At 35.1% G+C, this 20083-nt stretch overlaps 1 protein-coding gene across 2 annotated transcripts in view; it reads left to right on the top strand.

The window, feature by feature from the left end:
- ABHD12 (abhydrolase domain containing 12, lysophospholipase) overlaps nt 1–19593 on the top strand; it is a 32526-nt gene extending 12933 nt beyond the window's left edge. The window contains exons 4-14 of one of the 2 annotated variants that reach the window (XR_011600653.1): nt 4206–4325; nt 5728–5758; nt 6183–6228; nt 7747–7876; nt 9533–9570; nt 10423–10502; nt 13386–13468; nt 14004–14082; nt 15807–15934; nt 16574–17645; nt 19306–19593. Coding sequence is in view for 1 of the 2 variants with exons in the window: in XM_070947877.1 (XP_070803978.1) it covers nt 4206–4325; nt 5728–5758; nt 6183–6228; nt 7747–7876; nt 9533–9570; nt 10423–10502; nt 13386–13468; nt 14004–14082; nt 15807–15934; nt 16574–16619 (781 nt within the window). In the remaining variant the exon portion in view is untranslated. Of the gene's footprint in view, nt 1–4205; nt 4326–5727; nt 5759–6182; nt 6229–7746; nt 7877–9532; nt 9571–10422; nt 10503–13385; nt 13469–14003; nt 14083–15806; nt 15935–16573 lie in introns of both variants that reach the window. The other variant, XM_070947877.1, reaches the window with a different exon arrangement.
- The last annotated feature ends 490 nt before the right edge of the window (nt 19594–20083 follow it).

Raw genomic sequence — 20083 nt, 5'->3', positions numbered from 1 at the left:
TTGCTGTTGGTCATTCTCTATTTCTTTTTCCTTCCATCTTTCCCAGAATCGGGGCTTTCTCCAGAGAGCTAGGACTTTTCATAATGTTCCAAAATAGGATAATTTGAGCCTGGTCATTTGTGCTTCAAGTGAGAAAACTTTCCTGGTTGATTTATTTGTTTATTGTCTTGGCTGTTTTCAAGAGTCTTCTCTAACACCAAAGTTCAAAAGTGTCAATACTCTTCCTATTCTGCCTTTTCAGAGTCCAATTTTTACTGCTATAGAGTATCAGAATAATAAGACTTGCACAATTGTGATTTTTGTAGTATAGACACATCATGGCATTTGAATTTTCCAAGGTTTTCATGGCTGCTTTAGCCATGTGATAGTGCTAGTTTGCAGCATGTTTCTTTACTAATTACTGTTGATGGTTAATTCTAAAAGGTAGAAGCTATCACCACCTTGATATCTTCATCCCAGTTTTTACTCTCTAAGAATCAGATGGACTAACAAATGTTTTTGCAGCATGATGCAGAATTATGATGCAGATCAGGTTCTGTCAGATGAAATTGATTATTAGGGAGCAGAATGAAAACTGGATAGCAGGTCCTTAGCAGATAGATAGAACAGATAACAATAATAGACTCAGCAAATTGCTCTTGCAACCAAGCATTGTGGCTTACCGTGTTCTTAATTAGGGTGAAATTCTACCTTTTGAAGGATACTCAATTCTGTTCCCCCAACCAGCCTAATTTTTCATCATTACCTTTCATCTGTTTGGATTCATATTTATATTTTTCTTGTCTTCACCTCCTTATTGTTTTACATTTTTTCTTCTAAAGCAGTTTTATTCTTCTGTAGTTATTTCATTTTTTTCAATTATACTGGTGTCTAGTTTGGAAAAATAGTTTTGCTTTTCCAATAGTATTTTTTAAATTGTTATGTTTGAGGGATTCAGTCTGGACTTTTTCACTAAATAACTGTGATAATTTCATACTGCTCAGATCAATGAGTCAAAGAACAATAAAGCAATAGGAGAATCACCAGTTTATTTAAATACGACTATAAAATACAAACAATAAAATAAAAGTTAATGATGTAATATAAAATATCCAAACCTTTCCCATAAATTAATCATATTCTTTCTAACAATAAAGTTATAATTGTGATGAGCAATGGGCCGAGACTCTTGCAATTTAAAGGAAAAGTAGGATTGTTATTATTCTAACTAATTTTTACATCTCTTAAACAATATAGTCTAAAAGAACAATGATAGGCAAGTGCATATTGATACTTCACTCTATATAAGTAAACAAAATGCCCAGGGGCCCTCATATGAGGAAAATGTATCAGGCTTTTTATCTTAGAAAAAAGATAAGTAAGATGGAATGACATGATAAAGGTATATGAAATTATTTTTTGTGCATCGGGAGAAAAAGTATTTACCTTTCTTAACAGACTAGATCAGGATCCTTCGTTTAAGATTAAGAATATGAAATTGAGATTTTTTTTAAAAAAGTACCTTTTCTCCCATAGTAAACTGAAGTTGTTAATTCAAGATTTGAGGAGTTTTAAAAGGAGATTAAAAATATGGATACTCAAGTTTTATTTAATTGATTGCAGTTTTTGTGGTAGTATGTTCCTCAGGACTAGCTCTTGGGAAGCATTTTGTTGTAATCTTTCATCTAATCTACACTGTTTTTATGCTCTTAGAAGATTTTTGAAAGTCTAAGCATGATGTAGGACTGAGTAGCAACTCATAATGCTAATTCAGCATTCTACTAATAGAAGTAAAGTGAGTTTCAAAACTGATTTGCAACTTGTTTCTATTTTAGTCTGTTTATGTGTGTCTAACCACTTGTCAGATTTCTTTAACAACAGTCCAGACTGGAAAAGCACAGCAAAGAAGCAATTCTCTCTGAGTTTTGGATTAATAAGATTTATTTAAAAAAAAAGTTGAAATGATAATGAAAGAATTGTGGCAAATAATTTGCTTTTAGATATGGACCCTGGTAAAAGCTATTCAGAACCATTTATTTCTGGCTTTCTTCTTGTACTTTTAGCATAACAAAGAGAATACAAATTTCTTTGAGAAGTAAGCCAAAAGCTCTTAAGTTTTTTGTACATAATGGTTATTAGACACATTATCAGCATGAGAATCCTCTCTGCGGCAGTTATATTTAAATCTACCCCATTGTCTTTTGAATATTGTAAGATTGTTGAAGAATTGGAATGGGATACCTTTGTCCTAAAATGACTCACATGCTGCTGCTCATGATAGGTAGTGTTTATAGATATCCAGGATTGCATTGTTCTGTATTTTACTCCCAGCCCACCTTCATGTCTCATCTACCTATATGAAAGCAATTTTCATAGTTGTAGAACAATGATTTTAAAGTACTGATTAGGTAAACATGAAATTGAAATAATATGCCTAACCACTGCTTTAAAAGTATCAAAACTGTTGTTTAACATTCCTTTGTTTTCAACTTGTAGAAATAAGAGCCAGTTTGGTGAAATATTGAGGAACTTCAGTGTAATACTAACAATTTACAAATTGCCGATTGCATCAGCTTGGTGGGAAGAATGCTGATAATTAACAGAATCCCAATAGACATGCAGAGACAAATTTAACTCTTTCTTCCTGGTATAATCCTAAAGAAAACCCATTTTTAGAAGTTTGTACTGTTAGAGTTGGAAGACGGGATATATCCCCATGGAAAGTAAGAAGGAGTTACCACCCATGCTGATTCTGAATTTATGAATTCCATGTAAAACAAGTTAGACAGTTGGTTCTCATTATGTGTATTTTTTCTTTATTGATCTTTTTAAGTGTTTGGAATATAAATAGATTTGCTTGCAATAATCGTAAGGCTTGAAAATAGGGGCTGGAAATAAAATATAACAAAGCAGTGTCTCCAAATTCTTTAATTTCAAAGGTTATTTTCAAATTTGTATTGAACTGCTGCTCCCTTACTAAATCTTTGGCATTCATCTTCATGTATCTGTGCTATTGGCTACACACTTAACTTATTCTGAACTATAATTTTGATTTTAAAAGCCATACTTAATTAATATAATTAAATAGGATAAAAAATACAGAATGTCAGTCATCTTTTTCCCAAGTATGGCAGGGAAGGAAGCAGAAGTTTGCTGAGAATTGTTCTTATCCTTCTTTGTTAGATTGCTTGCACTCTTTTTCCAAAAGAAAACTGAATTAGTTATGCTAGTGTAAACTAAATAGGCTTCTAATGTACTGTATATGCATCCTATTTACTTTCAAATATTCATATAGCAGCAATATGCATAGATGGCAGCTTTGATCACAGTTAATTAGATTATTTAGTGTAAAATTAAATTATATGTGGTAGCTCATGGATAAGTATTTAAATCACTGCCATTGAAAGGCTGTTGAAACAGACAATCTTGACATACATTTAATTTTAGGCAGTTAACTGCCTTTCATTTTCAACTTCTATATTGTTCTGTAGTTTGATGAGCACTTCTTGCAATGTAATGTCAATGTCAGCAGTATCCATTGCAAATTGATCCACTGTCCAGGCCAGAATATCCAGTCCTTCCAAATTTTTTGAAATCAAATGGTGGCGGTGAATTATGCAGTAAAAACAAAATACTTATAGCACAGCATGTTTAAAAAATGCAATACATTTTCTGTGTACCTGTCATGGAAGCTATAATATTGTCAAGAGAGATATCATTCTTATTGAAATAATTCTTCTTCAAAAATTGTTTTCCCTTTAGTATCTGTTTTAAATTTTCAAGTGAAGAGCATTTCTTCTCTGAATTTGTCATTGACCAAATATCTTACATAAGCCAGCAGTATTGTTGTATTATCTGGTAACCAGGCTTCATCAATTTGCAGATCAAACTTAATTTTTAACTGGGATGCTGGGAACCTAGCATCAACAAGACAGTATTTGTATTACTATACAATTTCTGTGCCTCCCCTTTACATATTTTTTACTTGTAGCTCCCTTGAAATATCCTTTGGTCCTTAGTTAAGAACAGCTGAATTAAGACTCTAGAAATTCTGGAAGGAATTGCTTAAGATTCAGCACACAACCAGTTGTTAATGGTTTGTATTCTAATTCTAAATATTGTATATAACTTATTGCACATTTGTAGGCTTCTGAAGCAGGGAAGTTACTAAGATAGAATGAAAATATGCAAGGAAACAATGACATTCTTGTTACCATGTCTTTTAGGCACACAGTTCCCACATTTTTATGGAAAGATGCTCAAGGGAAGGACCCACTGTGGTTCGAGGATATTTTGGGTTCCAATAACCCTGTAATACTTTATTTGCACGGAAATGCAGGGACTAGGTAAGCAAAACACAAAAATAAAAATAATGCCCATAATTTAAATCTATTCAAGGCTCATTCTTCATTAAACAGGGCAAGTACGCAGGAAGTTTGGAATGTTCATGCTGAAGCCAGTATATGTTTTGTTTACTATAGCTGATTTTTAAATACATTTCTCTTACTGTCTTTTCATCATATCTGATTCCATGGTATTGTATCACAGTTTAGATCCCAAGATTAGACAATGTGGTTATGGCAGCAGCAGAGCAGGCCTCTTTGATTAATGTTTTCAGTCACTAGGAGTTCCTTTGATTAATGTTTCTAATTCTTGGAGGAACAAAGAAAGCTATGTACAACCTGATAAGAGAACTGGTTTAAACCTTTGAAAGGCATTGACTTGAAATTTAGTTACCTGCAAACTCAAAATGTGAGAAACACATCTCCTGAATGTGAAGATGAGCAGTATCAAGATCATACTAAGAATATTATGGGATGCTATGGAATGTTACATGCTACACATTAGTTACGAGCAAGTGTGCTGTATCAGAGATGCGTCAAATGAAAACATTCATTCCAAACTCAATATGTTTGAACTGTATATAAAGTGATTTTCTGCCTTTGTAAACTGCTTCTCTCCTCTCTTGAGTGAAGCACCTTTCCTTACTTGTGTATATAAATAGATTTTAATATATCATTCTGGCTTGGGTTTTGTTAGGGCAAGGGACACCGGCCTAATAGATTTGCTGGCATTTACGGATAACATGATGAATGTTTTGGATCTCAATACTACTGTGCATTGTTCCACAAATTTGAATGTATATTTATTGTGCAGTTGTTTACAGATTCAAAATAAGGAAACATTCATTACGATAAATGCAGAAACTATATTCACTCTTCACTCTTCTTAGCAACATCTCCTTTGGCATAAGTAATAGCTTTTAAGTTTCTTATAGCCAGCTAAAAGGCCTTCTATTCTTGCTTTAAAAAAAACACTTCCTTGCAGAGCTCTTCTAGCTCAGAAATATTCCTTAGTATTCTGGATCTGAAGTCTAGGGACTGTGAAGGCCATTCCAAATGCAAGAATAGAAAGAAACTTGTCTGGCTATATGAGTGAAGCGCTGTAATTATAGTTGGACACAATTTAGCTCAATATCTGCAGTTCAAATTTTGATTTCTGAGGAAGTGGCTGACTTCTGAATAGACATGAATAGTATTATCATGTAAGTTCTAGTTAACAGTGCTTCTTCCCTAGCAAGTGGTCAAGACTTAAGTAAGGGTTTATTGAAATCAGTGGCTCTTAAACTACTTCTAACAAACAGATTTTTCATTAAAAGCCAGCTCATTTTTATGCTGACATTAGAAAATTATGTAACACAATGTTTTATATTGATTTTAACTTTACTTTCCCAACATTTCTTAACAGAGGAGGGGATCATCGTGTAGAACTTTACAAGGTAGGAATTGCAGTGTTGTTACTCATATGTTCTGAATACTGTTATTCAGTATTCAATATTATTAACAGCAACATGTATCCGTATTTGTTTTCCATATTTTATATGTGAGGAAACATTTATTTCATTTATATGCCATCCATTTCTCTGATAAGGTGAAATAAGTAAGAGTAAGAAATATAAGCAGAAGGTACTCAAAACTCTGCATTACTGAACAATGTCAAATCATATTGTAAACTTTTTATGATCTGTTCCATTCCACACCACACCACAATGAAGGGTTGCATCTTGAATAGTTCCTACTTTCGCATTAAAAATGAGAACCTTGTATATTGCCATGTCAAAGTGAAGAAATTTGTTAGCATGTAGTGATTATTATTTTAAAAGTTTCTTAAACTTATTTGGAGTTGCTTCTCTTCCCTTACAGGTTTTAAGTTTTCTTGGTTACCATGTAGTCACATTTGATTATAGAGGTAAGATTCTTAGACTACATTTTTTTTCTGAAATGTTATTTTGTTCCCAAATATGGGTGGCTGTTTTGTTTTAACCAACCTATTGGCTATTTCTTGAATTTCATTAACCACATAATTTGCAAGAGTTTGTGTGTTTTATTAATCCCCCCAATTATGGTGCATGGTCTGTTAATACTCAGTAATTCCCCATTTTTATAAATTAAATTGTAAGTAAATTATAAATGTATTACAGAATGTTTACAAATGAATTGTTTAGTTTAGACAGGAGTGTGCAAAATGTTGGATCTCAAATGAAGAAGTTCACAAAATATCCTATTTTGAAGCTGCTATTTTGAATGTGAAACAGGAAATTTTGAGCCCAGAACAACTTTTTGAACTCCGAAAAGTTCTGCTCCTAGCTCAAAACACTCCAGAATGCTGGTTTGTATGGAAAAAAGCCTCATGTACTCAATCTGCTAACAAGTGAACTTCATTATTGCTTAAAACAGAAGATAATCTTAGATTTCCTAAAAATCTGTAGGTTTCAATGTGAAAAAGTAGCATAGTAAGCGTCTGGTTCCTAAAGTAGGGCATTTGCTACTTCAATATAATGTTGAATATTTTTTTTCCCTGTCAGGAAGAATCAGGCCATAGACGGACACAACAGTCTATTTGAAGCGTAATTTTCTTGAGCAGTAATTAATTTTAAAAACCCCTTTATTATGAACTTTCAATTAGCTTTGCAGTTTTCACAAGATAGTTTTTTTTTATTTTATTTCAGCTTGTAAGTCAGTTTCATTTCTCATACTCAAATGATTGAAAAGATATTCCCAGAATTTTTGCTGCAATTGAAGGTCATATTTTTAGTGTGACACCCCCCCCCCACATCTGACACTTTAGATGTGTTGAGATGGCAATTCCCACAATTCCTATTCAGTATTCTTAGCTGGGAGTGTGTGTGTTGAGGGGGGAGAATTGTAGGAATTGGGATCCTAAGAATTCCAAGATGCTTTAGATCCAATGGAACTAGAACCAGCATAGCTGGCAGGTAACTGAGTTTGTTTTCATATGGTAGTTTTTTAAATGCAGAAAATTTATCCTGTAATGGCACCTTCCCCCCCACTACATCCCTCCCCCCCAAGAATCCTTAAAATCTGTTTGGAGATATTAGGGAAATTTCTCAAAACGTTTTTGCTATAGCTTTGAGATGATGTAAAAGAAATTGTCACACCCAATTCCATTAGCAAAAACAGTCTGCTCAGTGGGAAAAGTCTCCTTGAAAAGTTCAAGGCATACTGGAATCCAGTTGAATAGGCCTGGTACAACTTTAGTTCCTGCATTATGTCAACTCCATTTTATTTTATTGTGTATTTTAGCCTGTTCCAAGTAAATGAAAGGTAATTGAGAATTTACCTATTCATTTCCAATGTCCTGACTCATTGTACTCTTTGGTCTTAATTGAAACATGAAGCCAAACCCTATATCTTGATTAGCAGCTTAAAGTATGATTCTCGGAATATTTATTTTTATCTCTTTCAGGATGGGGAGACTCTATAGGCACTCCCTCAGAAAGTGGGATGACCTATGATGCTCTTCATGTATTTGACTGGATAAAAGCAAGAAGTGGAGACAATCCAGTTTATATATGGGGACACTCCTTGGGCACTGGGTAAACATTTATTTTCCAGATGATCTAAGCAAAATTTTAGAATAATAATAGTGGCATCATTTAAGGTTTGCATTCTGCTGGCAGAAGTATCCCCAAGACTACACACAAAATGTTCCTGCCACAGGAAAGTGGATGATGGCAGAGTCAACTGAATACTTTTGGAATATTTTGTACTTCCATAGATTGATCTTCCCATTAATGTCTTTGCTTCAAAGACATTAATGAAAGCTATATCTTTGCTGATATCAGGAACCTTTTGCTTATTCAGCCTTTCATCCTTCCGAGGTTAGTAAAATTAGGACCCATATTGTTGGGGGCAATATGCTGACTCTGTAAACCACTTAGAGAGTTCTGCACTGTGAAGCACTGTGAAGCGATATATAAGTCTAAGTGCTATTGCTATTGCTAAGTGCTATTGCTATAACTTTTCCTAATGAGCTTAGACTTGCATGTGCTGTAGCTATTGTCTCTGTAGTTCCTTTTCTATCACACATGCTTGAATTCCATTCTCAGTGCAGATGCTGCCAAAGACATTGGTAAATTCAAAACTTAATTGTTATTGTTAATAGTCAAAGGAGCTGGAGGAAATTGATTTTTCAGAGTTTAAATGGAAAAATATGCAAAAATTTTTTTTAAAGAGATAGAGCCACATCCAATGGAACTATACTCATTAAAAATAAAAATAAGAAATGTAACCAGTAAATACCCTTTTTAAAGATTTAGATTCTCTTAGGTTTTAGGTTAAACATCCCATATGTAGTGGTTTCTTCCTATGTCATTTAATAAATGTGTTGGGTCATCCCCCCCATCCTGGGGCCAAGGGGTTGGACTTAAGTTGCCTTTCAGTGTATAGAAGGACGCTTCCATTCACAAAAAGACTCCAGTCAAGGAGTCTCCTCTCCTCTCCTCTCCTCTCCTCTCCTCTCCTCTCCTCTCCTCTCCTCTCCTCTCCTCTCCTCTCCTCTCCTCTCCTCTCCTCTCTATTGATGGAATCCATAAGTTCTCGAAAGAAGTAGGGTGGGGTTGCAAAGCAGCTGCAGGGAATTACTTTTACAATATACTCTAAATATCCCATATTCAGTATGGGTTGACTGAGAAGAACTTGGAATCCAAAACATTTTAGTTTTAGAATAAGAGAAAGTCATAAGCATTTAGATTTATACAAATGCTTCTTTAGATTGAAAAATAAAAGATTAATATCATTCAGGCACCTTAGATTTGAGGTTATACATTATTTGATTAACTTTGCAATACAAATGTTGAGCAATAGTTTACTGTTTACTACTTTAATTTCTACTGGAGCAATGTATGAAACTGATCTGATGAATAGTGTTTTATTAACAATTTATGAATGCTCTTTATACTTTCTTTAATTTAGATTAGAGAGAGATAGCTGTTATTTATGTTATGGCCTCATATTAAAAGTTCCACAATTTCATTCCCCCAGAGAAGGGACTATTTCAGTTTATGCTTCTGGAATTTTACACATTGCTGCTTTCTTATGGTCAAGTGATGTATTAAACCTTAATGTTTTATGCAGCTCATGTTTTTCAGAGTAGGGGATAAGATAAATGGGGTAGAGTTGTAAAGAAGGTTTAAGAAGAGAACTATGTGAGAGCTCTCTGTAATCAACACTTAACTCTGTTTTGCTTTTAGAGTTGCAACTAATCTAGTAAGACGTCTTTGTGAAAGAGGTAAGATAGTTTTTTCTACATGATGTTATCAAAGAGCATTTGATATCCTCCATATTTTCTCTTGCCTTTGAGAAGAGTTTAAATAGGTCAGTATTTAGCAGTAATACTGCCCTTTTATTATAATGTCAGAGTGAGATAATGACTCCATCATGGTGTGCAGTTTTTTGCAGGCCAAGTTTCACACTTGACTGTTGATAGACATGGCAAGACAATTGGAAGAGAAGGCCGGAAAAATGAATGTTTTATTTAAATTTGATTAACGAGCATAGTTATTTTCTTGTTATACATTTCATTGTTTTCTTCTCTCATATGTAATTTGATAATGTTCAAAGTTCTGTGGAGGCTGTACTTGCCTCCAGTTTTTAGCAGCTGCAAAAAGCCTCTTTACTCAGCTCTTCTGTGATGGATGGATGTTGCCTAACACTTTTCAATTCTGATAGAGAAGTTAACATAACTGCATTTGTATCTTCAAAAGATAAGTCCAGTTGTTCAGCCTATGATATTTTATTTTAGAGGTTTTTAATGCTATCAAAGTTCACGATATCACACTCTCCTGAACTCTTTTTAAGTCAGAGCTTATTCATTTCAGATAACTGCCTTGGTAGTTTGTCCAAGTGGCTTTAAAAAATAATGTAATAATACATACTGCTTCATCCATACAGAAATTGAAAATAATGGCAAATTTTTGAACGCCAGAAAGTATTCTTGCAATCATGTCTCTATGTATAGTTCCATCTCTGGATTTGCATTTCTCTGCACTACTCAGATGCCCTTCAAGGTGGATGCAAGACATATTTTTGTAGGGATGCACCAATAGTTTGGCTGAAATGGACAATGTTCCTTATTTTTCAGAAACTCCCCCAGATGCCCTGATATTAGAATCACCTTTTACAAACATACGTGAAGAAGCAAAAAGTCACCCCTTTTCAGTTGTAAGTACTGATTTACATGTTAAAATTCCCATTATATTGTCATATTTAGATTTACTTGAGAATTTTCAACATATCCAATAAGGAACATATATCAAGATTTTTTGTTTCATTTTTTCCCATACGTGCAAAATATTGTTTCCTCTGCCATTTGCTTTTCCAGCCCAGAAAGATTGAAATAGTTCCATGTATGAAGTGGATATATTCAGAAAAAAAAAAATCTGTGTGAGATTTCTGATAGTATAGTTCCAGGTAATTGGCCTTCGGAATGAAGTCATTTGGAAAGGAGAGTAAGAATATATGATAAGCATTAACACTCTGGAGATATGCTTCGATATTTCTACATTTTTCAAATTCATAGCCAGAAGAAATATTCATTGAAGGAGTTACAGATACATTCTGTATGTATATACTGGAACTTATAAGTGAGTGTTACTTTGTACTTTGAACAGACTTTGAAACATTAGCTAACCTCCTAATGTTAGTTCTAATGAACCCATAACCTCATAGTTCACCAGAAACTAAAACGCATCTTCTAGTGTAGCAGCTTGTAAGAAGGACTCTGCTGAAAATAAAGATGCTGCCAAGATCAATGCTAACATCCTTGGAATAACTGGTGCTATTTAAAAACCCTGTCTGACATAATAATTAGAGTTCTGCCTCTAGACTTAGTTGGAGGAACTATATGTTTCTACTTAAAGTTCTTTTTCCATTTATAATGAATTACTGCTCTAGTATAATGAAAGTGTGAAAAAGGAGTACTGTGAAAGTATAATGTGATCAGACAGAGTAGAACTAAAGCATGGAAGAAAAAGCTGCCTCTTATCACACTGGTCAGTTTTCAAACAGCATAGCTTTTTTTTCCCTCAAAAGGCACATTACAAACAGAATGAATCCCCCAATAAAGATAATGTATTTAATCTTAACCTTAGAAGAAAGAGTTATAATCTTTCCTCTTCCTGTTGCACTGAAGGACCCAATATGATCCCAAGAAATACTTCCTTCACTGCTACAAGAGAATAAAATCATCTTCAAATCCAGTTTAACTCCATTTAGTTTTCTTAGTAGTACTATGGAAGTGGTTTGCCATTACCATCCTCCAGAATGTGTGTGGTTTTTTTAAAATGTCCCAATCTAACCTTCAGCCCTGATATTTCTTGGATGTTTATGTCCAAGTAGTAAATAGGCTTGACCCTGCCAAGGTCAGCCTAATTCTACCACTTACTACACAAGCACAAAAATAGGGTAAGAATTCCTGCCCTTCCCATAAGGCTAAGAAATCTCAAGAAATGTGGGCCTGTCTAATGAAATAACAAAATCAAAATTTTGATATAGGCTTTTGAAAATATTTTCATAAAAATACTTATATTTCATATGACATTTTTGTACTTTTTAAAAATTATATACTGTCCTGAATTATTTGAAAGGGCAGCTATATACATATACATATACATATACATATACATATACATATACATATACATATACATATACATATACATATACATATATATACACTATATACGCAGTAAGATACATTGCATGATAATGTTACCTAGTTGGGTAATGAAACATCTGCAAGAAAACAACTAAGCTTAAAGAGCACCAAGTATCCTTCAATAAGATTCATTATTATGCTTTTTTGTTTTGGTATTACTATAATTCAGTTTATGTGTCAAGTTGTTGCTAAAGGAATACACCTTAACCATTTTTCTAAAGATGGGATGGGTCCAAATGTAAAGAATCAATTCAGCCTAATAGAGAGGCCTCAGCAAGTGTGGGTATCTTCAGAAGGGACTGTCCTGTAGTTCTTAAAATATCTGTACAGGTTTATAGTGGGAGAGATGGCCCCATCACATTATCAGGCCCTAAATCTTTTAGCCAATATATTAGCATCCCGTTAAATTGTCAGTTGAAAGAGTTAAACATGGCTATCAAGTGAACTCATTGTTATTCATTAGTTACCAATAGCATTAGTTAGCAAACTAATAGCCATATTTTACCAATTTAGCTTCCAGGCACTTTGCAAAGTGAGCCTATGTAGAGTGTATTGTGGTACAGGTAATCCTTACTTAATAACCATTTATTTAGTGACTATTCATATTTACAAGCGTACTGAATAAATAGTATTTATGACCAGTTGTCAAAGTTGCAATCATTGCAACACCCTTGTGATCAAAATTTAGGCACTTGGCAAGCCACCACATTTATGATTGCAGCATGTGCTTCAACTCCCCCCTCACTCACCTCCCTATTTCTCCTATCTGCCTTATTGGCTGCCTTGCACTCCACTGTCCCTGCTGTCCTCACTACTTTACACTCCTCCTTGCACTCCTCTGTCCTGCACTCTGCTACCTCTGCAGCCTCCTGCTGCCCCAACTGACCTTTGCCATCTTCTTCCTTACAAGGCTACTGTGACACCTCGTGGCTGGGCATACCTTGTCAGCAGCAGGAGAAGGAAGATGGCAGAGGTCAGCTAGGGTGTGGTGGTTGTGGTGGTGGAGTCCTGGGCAGACAGAAAGGCTGAGATGGCAGGAATTAGAAGCTGAGGTGAGCATGGCAGGGCAAGCTTCCTGGGCCAGACCAGAGAGGAGACAGTGAGACAGGAGAAGAATGAGGCCTCAAGTAATGACTGCCAATTAGCTTAAGTGGTACAGTCATATAATGTTTTATCTAACAACTTTTTCACTTAGCAGCAGAAATTCTGGTCCCAATTTAGGGCCAATGAGTAATGATTACCTATGGTGAAATTGGGATATAAACAAGGCATGAAAAATTTGTGACCAGAACAATGTTGTGTTTATGAATTCTTATACTTCTTATACTCCTGTATGCCTGTATCATAAATAGAAGATTTCCCTGTGACATCTTGCAAATTTTTTCCAGATATATAGATATTTCCCAGGATTTGACTGGTTTTTCCTTGACCCTATCACATCAAGTGGAATAAAGTTTGCCAATGATGAGAAGTAAGTAAATAAAATATCTATTTACTCCCTCCTCCACCACTTGCTGGTTGAGGTTTTCAGTGACAGGAAAAAAAACTTATTCTGAAAGGTTGACACAGAATTATTGTGTCATGGATGAACCCATCTCTACTTTTCCAGGTCAGCTACTTTGGCCTCAGGAAAATGTACATTTTTCAGAAAAAGCCAGCAGTTCATTATAACAAAGAAAAACATTCTGTCTAGCAGAGATACAGTCTTTTGGATAGTTATTTCTTGGAAAATTAAGATATGTATTCTTTCATGCTATTTCATTTTTAATTGCAGCGTATTTTATTTTAACTATTTTTCCATGAATGTAATTGCACAAATGCAAATAATCTGCACTGGGAGACTTGCGAAACTACTTATTTTTTCAAAACCTCAAAAAAGTGAAATAAAATAATGTGCAGAAGCATAAAATTCTATGATTCTGAACTTTCCAACAGTTAATCTTGAATAAAGTCATAGGTATTCATATTTTGTTCACCTGATTGTTTGGTGTGTGGTTTCTTTACAGTGTGAAGCATATTTCATGCTCTCTGCTTGTCCTTCATGCTGAAGATGATCCTGTGGTTCCATTTCATCTTGGAAAAAAGGTGCTGCTTCATTTTTTTAACTCTTCCCCCTGCCATAACTTTATAAATATCCTGAAAGAGCTAGAATAGTAACAGATCTTGAATTATTTCAATTTAATTTCTGTGGGGCAAATCACTGATAATACATCAAACCTTGACTGCTGCTATTGGAAGAAATGCATTTTCAGAGACTGTTGGTGGAGACAAATAACTTAACTCTGTCTTACTTGTCTTTTATATTGTCAAGGAAACTATTTCTAAAATGTGTTTTCATTCAAATATCAGTTATCCTAGATCCATGATGGCGAACCTATGGCACGCGTGCCACAGGTGGCACACGGAGCCATATCTGTGGGCATGCGAGTGTTGCCCTACCTCAGCTCCAGCATGCATGCGTATGCCAGCCAGCTGATTTTTGGGCCTTTTGGGCCCACCGGAAATCGGGAAATGGGCAGTTTCTGGCCTCCGGGGAGGTGGGGAAAGCCGTTCACCTTCCCAGGCTCCTAGAAAGCCTCTGGAGCCTGGGGAGGGCAAAAAAACAGGCCTACCGGGCCCACTGTGCCATTGTGTGTCAAAGGCAGGGGTCGCGCGTGCATCCATGAGGGGTGGAGCACATTGAATTATGGGTGTCGGCATGCATGCGCTCGACCCCCCCCGCGCTCCCCTTCGCTTTTGGCACGCAATGGCAAAAAGGTTAGCCATCACTGTCCTAGATGAATTAGAAAAGTATGGACCAGATCTGTGTATTCCTCCTTGATAATCCTTCTGCTCCTCCTTATTCTAAGATCCAAAGCTGCAGCCTTGTCTGTCATTGTATAATCCCGAAGCAATCTTTTTCTCTATTATTCTTTCCATCTCTGCACAGTAGCCTTTAAAGTTGCTGAGAATGAGATGGTATAGTGCAGGGCTGTCAAATTCACAGGCCGGATGCGTCACACGCTGGCCATGCCCACGTCCGGTTTAGTGAAGGGGGGGGGAAAAGTCCTGATATGTCATGTGACGCCATCATGATGACACAAGTTTGACACCTCTGGTACAGTGTCTTCCACTTAGGGGTTATCAGAGAAGAATGTGAAATACAGTGTGACATGTACATGGTTTTATATTCGCCTGTAATCTGGAGTTATCACCATGACTTGGTTTTAGTCATCATTGTTGGAATTGGTGAAATGGGAGCCGACAGCTGTCCTGCATCTAGACAAAGAAACAGTTAAGTCTGTGCAATCAAAGAGGATCCGTCTTTGTGTACTACAGAATGAAAAGTCAGGAAAATGTATACAAGGGAAAAATTGAACTTTAGTTTTAACTCTGTGCCTGTCATACGTATTAGACAGTAATTTTCATCATTCCTTGGCCTTTGGCCAGAATGACTAGTTTGTTTGTTTATCATAGTTATATAGCCACTGATCTCACAAATTTGTGGCACTGAGCAGCATACACAGTAAAGAAAAGATAATAAAGAACTATTCATTATAACAGTGTATTAGTGCCATTTGCTGACTCTGTAAACCGCTTAGAGAGGGCTGTAAAGCACTATAAAGCGTTCTATAAGTAAGTGCTAGTGCTATTTTGATTAATGCTAAGGGACCCTTTTTCTGTAATTTCAACTTTTGTTAAACTTCTTAGGTCCAAAAATTTGAACATTACAGCAAGTCCCCAGCTTAAGAACACTTATATTTAATTTTGTATTATCTTGTATTTAATTTTAATATGGTGAAAGCATTTGCTTTTAAATATCTTCACAGCTATACAACATTGCTGCCCCATCTCGGAACTTTCGTGATTACAAAGTGCAGTTTGTTCCATTTCACAAAGAGCTAGGATACAGGCATAAATACATCTACAAGAGCCCAGAACTACCTCGAATATTACGGTAATTAAAGGGGTAATTCATATGTACTGGGGTGAGCCGATTGGCAATTCTAGCAGATGTAGTCTGCTAGACTTCTGAAGGGTAATTTTTCCAATAGTATTTTGTATTACAGAGATATAAGAGGGCGATACTGTGGAATATTTTGACATTGTTTTTATGACATGAATGTTTAGCAGAAGGAGTAGAAGAATTTGTGTGTCTGCTTCCCTTCTTGTGATCTGTCAGTTTATATCATATTTTTTGTCTTAGAGCAAGTCAAACTCTTGGGAATAATCCCTGAACCTTTGGTGACAAGATGAAGTATCTGGTCTTTTATTTTTAATCTTGTTAGATGTAGACTCCTGGTTTTTCCCCCAGACTGCATTATTTATGTTCCAGGGTCTTCCCAGCTATGTAAAGGCAAAGGACTCCCACAAGAGTTTTCTGTTAAAAAAGATCAGGTCACAGATTTGATAAGATGTTTGTGTATTCTCCTTCTCATAGCATTAAAAAAAAACAAGGCCTACCATTGAGCCACCCAGGAAAGGAAGTAGTACAGTACAGTAGTATGCTGACAGATATGGGGAGAAGAGGAAATGGATGAACCTAAAATAGCAAAATATTTGACACAATAAACAGCTGGCTTTTTTCCCTTCTTAGGGAATTCCTGGGAAAATCTGCACATCATCATCATCATCATCACTGAAGATTTTAACATGTTACACTTAAAAGCATACCATCTTTGAAAAAGAAAAAAAAAGTCTGCTATTATTGAAACCCAAGCGCTGGATATGCCACTGATTCTGGATTCAGTTCTAAAAGATACCTTGAAATCTCAAGTTTTGGGACAGTAGATATGAAGAATGAATGTAATTGGCTTCTTGTGTCTTTTCCCCCCATTAAGAATGAGGGAGCAAAATGTTGGAACAATTAAGTTCAAGCACAATAAAGACTTTATAACTTCCCCTGCCGCCACCCCTGCTTTCTCCCAGAAATTATAAACATTCTCACAATATTGTGCCGGATTGTTACAACAGCTCTTTACAAGACAAAAGAACTTGCACTCTAAAACATAGCTGGACTATAGTTATCTGCAAAAATGTAATTCTTACAACTTGCTATCTCTATTTTTTTTGAGCTGCAGATTTTCTTCTAGAATTTAGTTTGGTAAGGGATATTTTTCTCCTGTAGCTTGCAGAAGATAATGTGGATTTTAAATTAATTTTAGAAACCAGAGACAAACAGATACACAAGACAATATTTTAGAATGAATTGAAGGATGACTCACTTTTTTAAAAAAGGTGCCTGTTTAATATTATAATTTAACAGTGGTCAGTTTTCTCTTTATTGCTTTGCTTTCAACTCTCCCAGACAAGAAATACACACAAAAAATTATTATACCTCCTTCTACAGACATACATCCATGCTGAAATGTTGCCTCTGCTTTTCAAACCATTTTCTTTTGATATGCATATCCCTTTAGTGAAGTACATCATATTAATTAAATATTACCCTTGAAAGTTGTTTGAAGTAACTTTTCTGTTAACAGATGTCTTTTAAGTTTAGACTTGTAGGAGAATGTGTGTTTTCGCTGTGGTAAAAATGTCTTCCAATCTCTTCTAATCATAGAGAGAAATACAAGCACTTTGGGAGTGAAAAAGAAATGATACCATTTTAAATAATTGTGATTCTTCAGACATCACAGCCTAACCATTTCCTTCAAAATGCTCAGGTACACTAGAGGTGTTCAAAAGTTTCCTTTTTAAATACAAGGGAAAGAAATTAACCTTTTGATTTCTTTTGATGTGCATTTTCTTTGGGAATAAAACTCATTCTGAATTTTCAGCAGTGAAATTATTCATAGTTTCACATGAAATGCTGAAATATCATCCAAGTCAACCAAAGGTATTGAAAGTGACACATTCTTATGTTAACAGTACTTCATCCCTGATCATTCAAGTAATTACTTTCTATTATAAAAAGTGAAGGTTGTTTTTAGTTTGCTATGTATATCATTAAAACCTGTGATGTATGAAATCTATCTTACTGGCTTTAAATGTTCCGTTCAGTTAACACAAGGTATGAATAAATATTTTTTTTCTTTTATTATATTAAAATTATACTTTCTATACTGAATTGAGCAGGCAATATAATTACTAGTTTTAACAAATACAGAATCTGGCTTTCATGTACTGCTTTTGAGACTGACCAAATCTTGTATTTTATGAAAACTTAGTCCCTTATCCCAGTTATGGTTTAATCAATAGCAACGCTGTGCATTGCTTCTATTTTGATTAGAAAGAGGTGACGCGTTAAAGCCTCTATGAGTTTTGCAAGGGAGGTTTCTGCTGCCACCATATAATTCTGGAAGCAGAGATGGCTTCTTGACTGAGCTGAATTCGCAATGCTACGCATTCCATACTACTTCTTCCAAATAAAATCATGGCACATAAGTGGTTTGCTTTTTATATGTGATGAAACAAGCCAGAAATGTCAGTGAACCATAGTTTGGGTTGAAAAACTATAGCTAGTATGTTTCAAATGAGATGAATTATGAAGCATTGTTTAAAGATGGATTCTACATCCTATCTTATTAGACACCATTAACACTGATTCCCAATTGGGATGTTGTAAGAGGCTGTGGTTTACTGAGACTTGTTGATTTGATCACATGGAGGAACAAAGTGATTGTTCATGAGTGCACAACATTCCAGTGTAACTTTGTTTATTAAGCTGGGACATGATCATACAAACATTGCCATGTGTTTACCAAAATCCATTTCTGAGATTTGAAAAATCTATGTCTCTTATGACAAAAAGGATAGCATGGATGTTCATTTAGGCCAGTCTTCTTCAACTTGGGAATCTTACATATATACTGGGACTTCAGTTCTAAATTAACTAAGAATGGAAGAGGCTGTATGTTAGGGAGGAGACTAGAGAAGGCTGATATTTTGCTGTTTGCACATACTTTGTTTTGCTAACAAAATTCAGTGCAGGCATGGCATGGTGAGCAATTAGAGCAAAGTGAATTATGAGCCAGTGTGACTGATGGGCTTAAGCAGATCGCTTTACAGTGACCCCTCTTTTTGTGAAGTTGGCCCTGAAATATGTCGTGTCTTAAAACATTCAATATTGGGCACAATAGACTAGGTACTGATGTTCAAAATAGTTTTTTAGACTGAAAGATATAGCAGGTATTACTAATATTGTCTGTATATTACTTTTTTTTGGTATGTATCAAAACAACTTATAGATTCATTCTGCAAACATTAGCTTGTTCTTTGCACTGAGACTTCCTGCAGTTAAGTAATCTATCAGTTTTGATTCACAATAACTTGCAAAAGAATTGTGCCACATAAAATTTCATCTTTTCTCCCCTCCTCGTTTAGGATTATTGCATTTAAGAAAGGTAAAAATACCGTTTCAGCTCTTTTGAGAAAACCAAGAGAATGTTCTGTGTAGCGCTGCTCCTGCTGTCACTACTTTAGTACTGATAAAAGTACAGACTAATGTGGCAATGTCTACTCTACCAGTGCAACAAAAACTATATTCCAAAGCATGCACAGTGCTATTTGTTCTGACACATATGTTTCAATTGTTAGGCCAGTAATATGCATTGAAATTGAAATGTTTATCTAAAACAGTGTGTAGTTTTAATAAAAAATGATTTTGACTTCTTTTGGAGGTAGCTTTGTTTTGTTTAGCATAAATCATGGACTGCTGGCATTTATGCTCATATCCAAGAAATTGTCAGAAGGAATTTAAAACAGTGAATATTGATTGGGATCCAAACAACTACAGATATGTGCATATGAATACATACCTTCTGCTACTCAAAGAATTCTATATGTTGTGAGGTGCTCTGGGCTAATGTAGGAACACATTATTTCATTTTATTTTTTGTCAGAGGAAATATACTATGTAATTTGTGAGTTCCATTGTGCCCAATAACTTGGCAATTTTTCTATGACCAATTTTGCACATTCAGTGAGATTACATTTGGATCTGACTATTTGCTTACAGTAGATGTCCCTCAGGTGTTCTATAGATATTCTCTATAAACTTGTGTAGAATTTTCATGATATTTGTCACGAGCTCTTCCAGAAAATCGTGGATGTTGGTTATATAAAAGACAGCCAAGAACAAGCATTAATGCAAATTAAAAAA

The sequence above is a fragment of the Pituophis catenifer genome, unplaced genomic scaffold (genome assembly GCF_029215685.1).
Source record: "Pituophis catenifer annectens isolate HBS135680 unplaced genomic scaffold, rPitCat1.0.hap2 SCAF_1, whole genome shotgun sequence".
Lineage (NCBI taxonomy): Eukaryota > Metazoa > Chordata > Lepidosauria > Squamata > Colubridae > Pituophis > Pituophis catenifer.
Note: the sequence above shows the minus strand (reverse complement) of the source record. Positions and strands in the feature narration are given on the sequence as shown.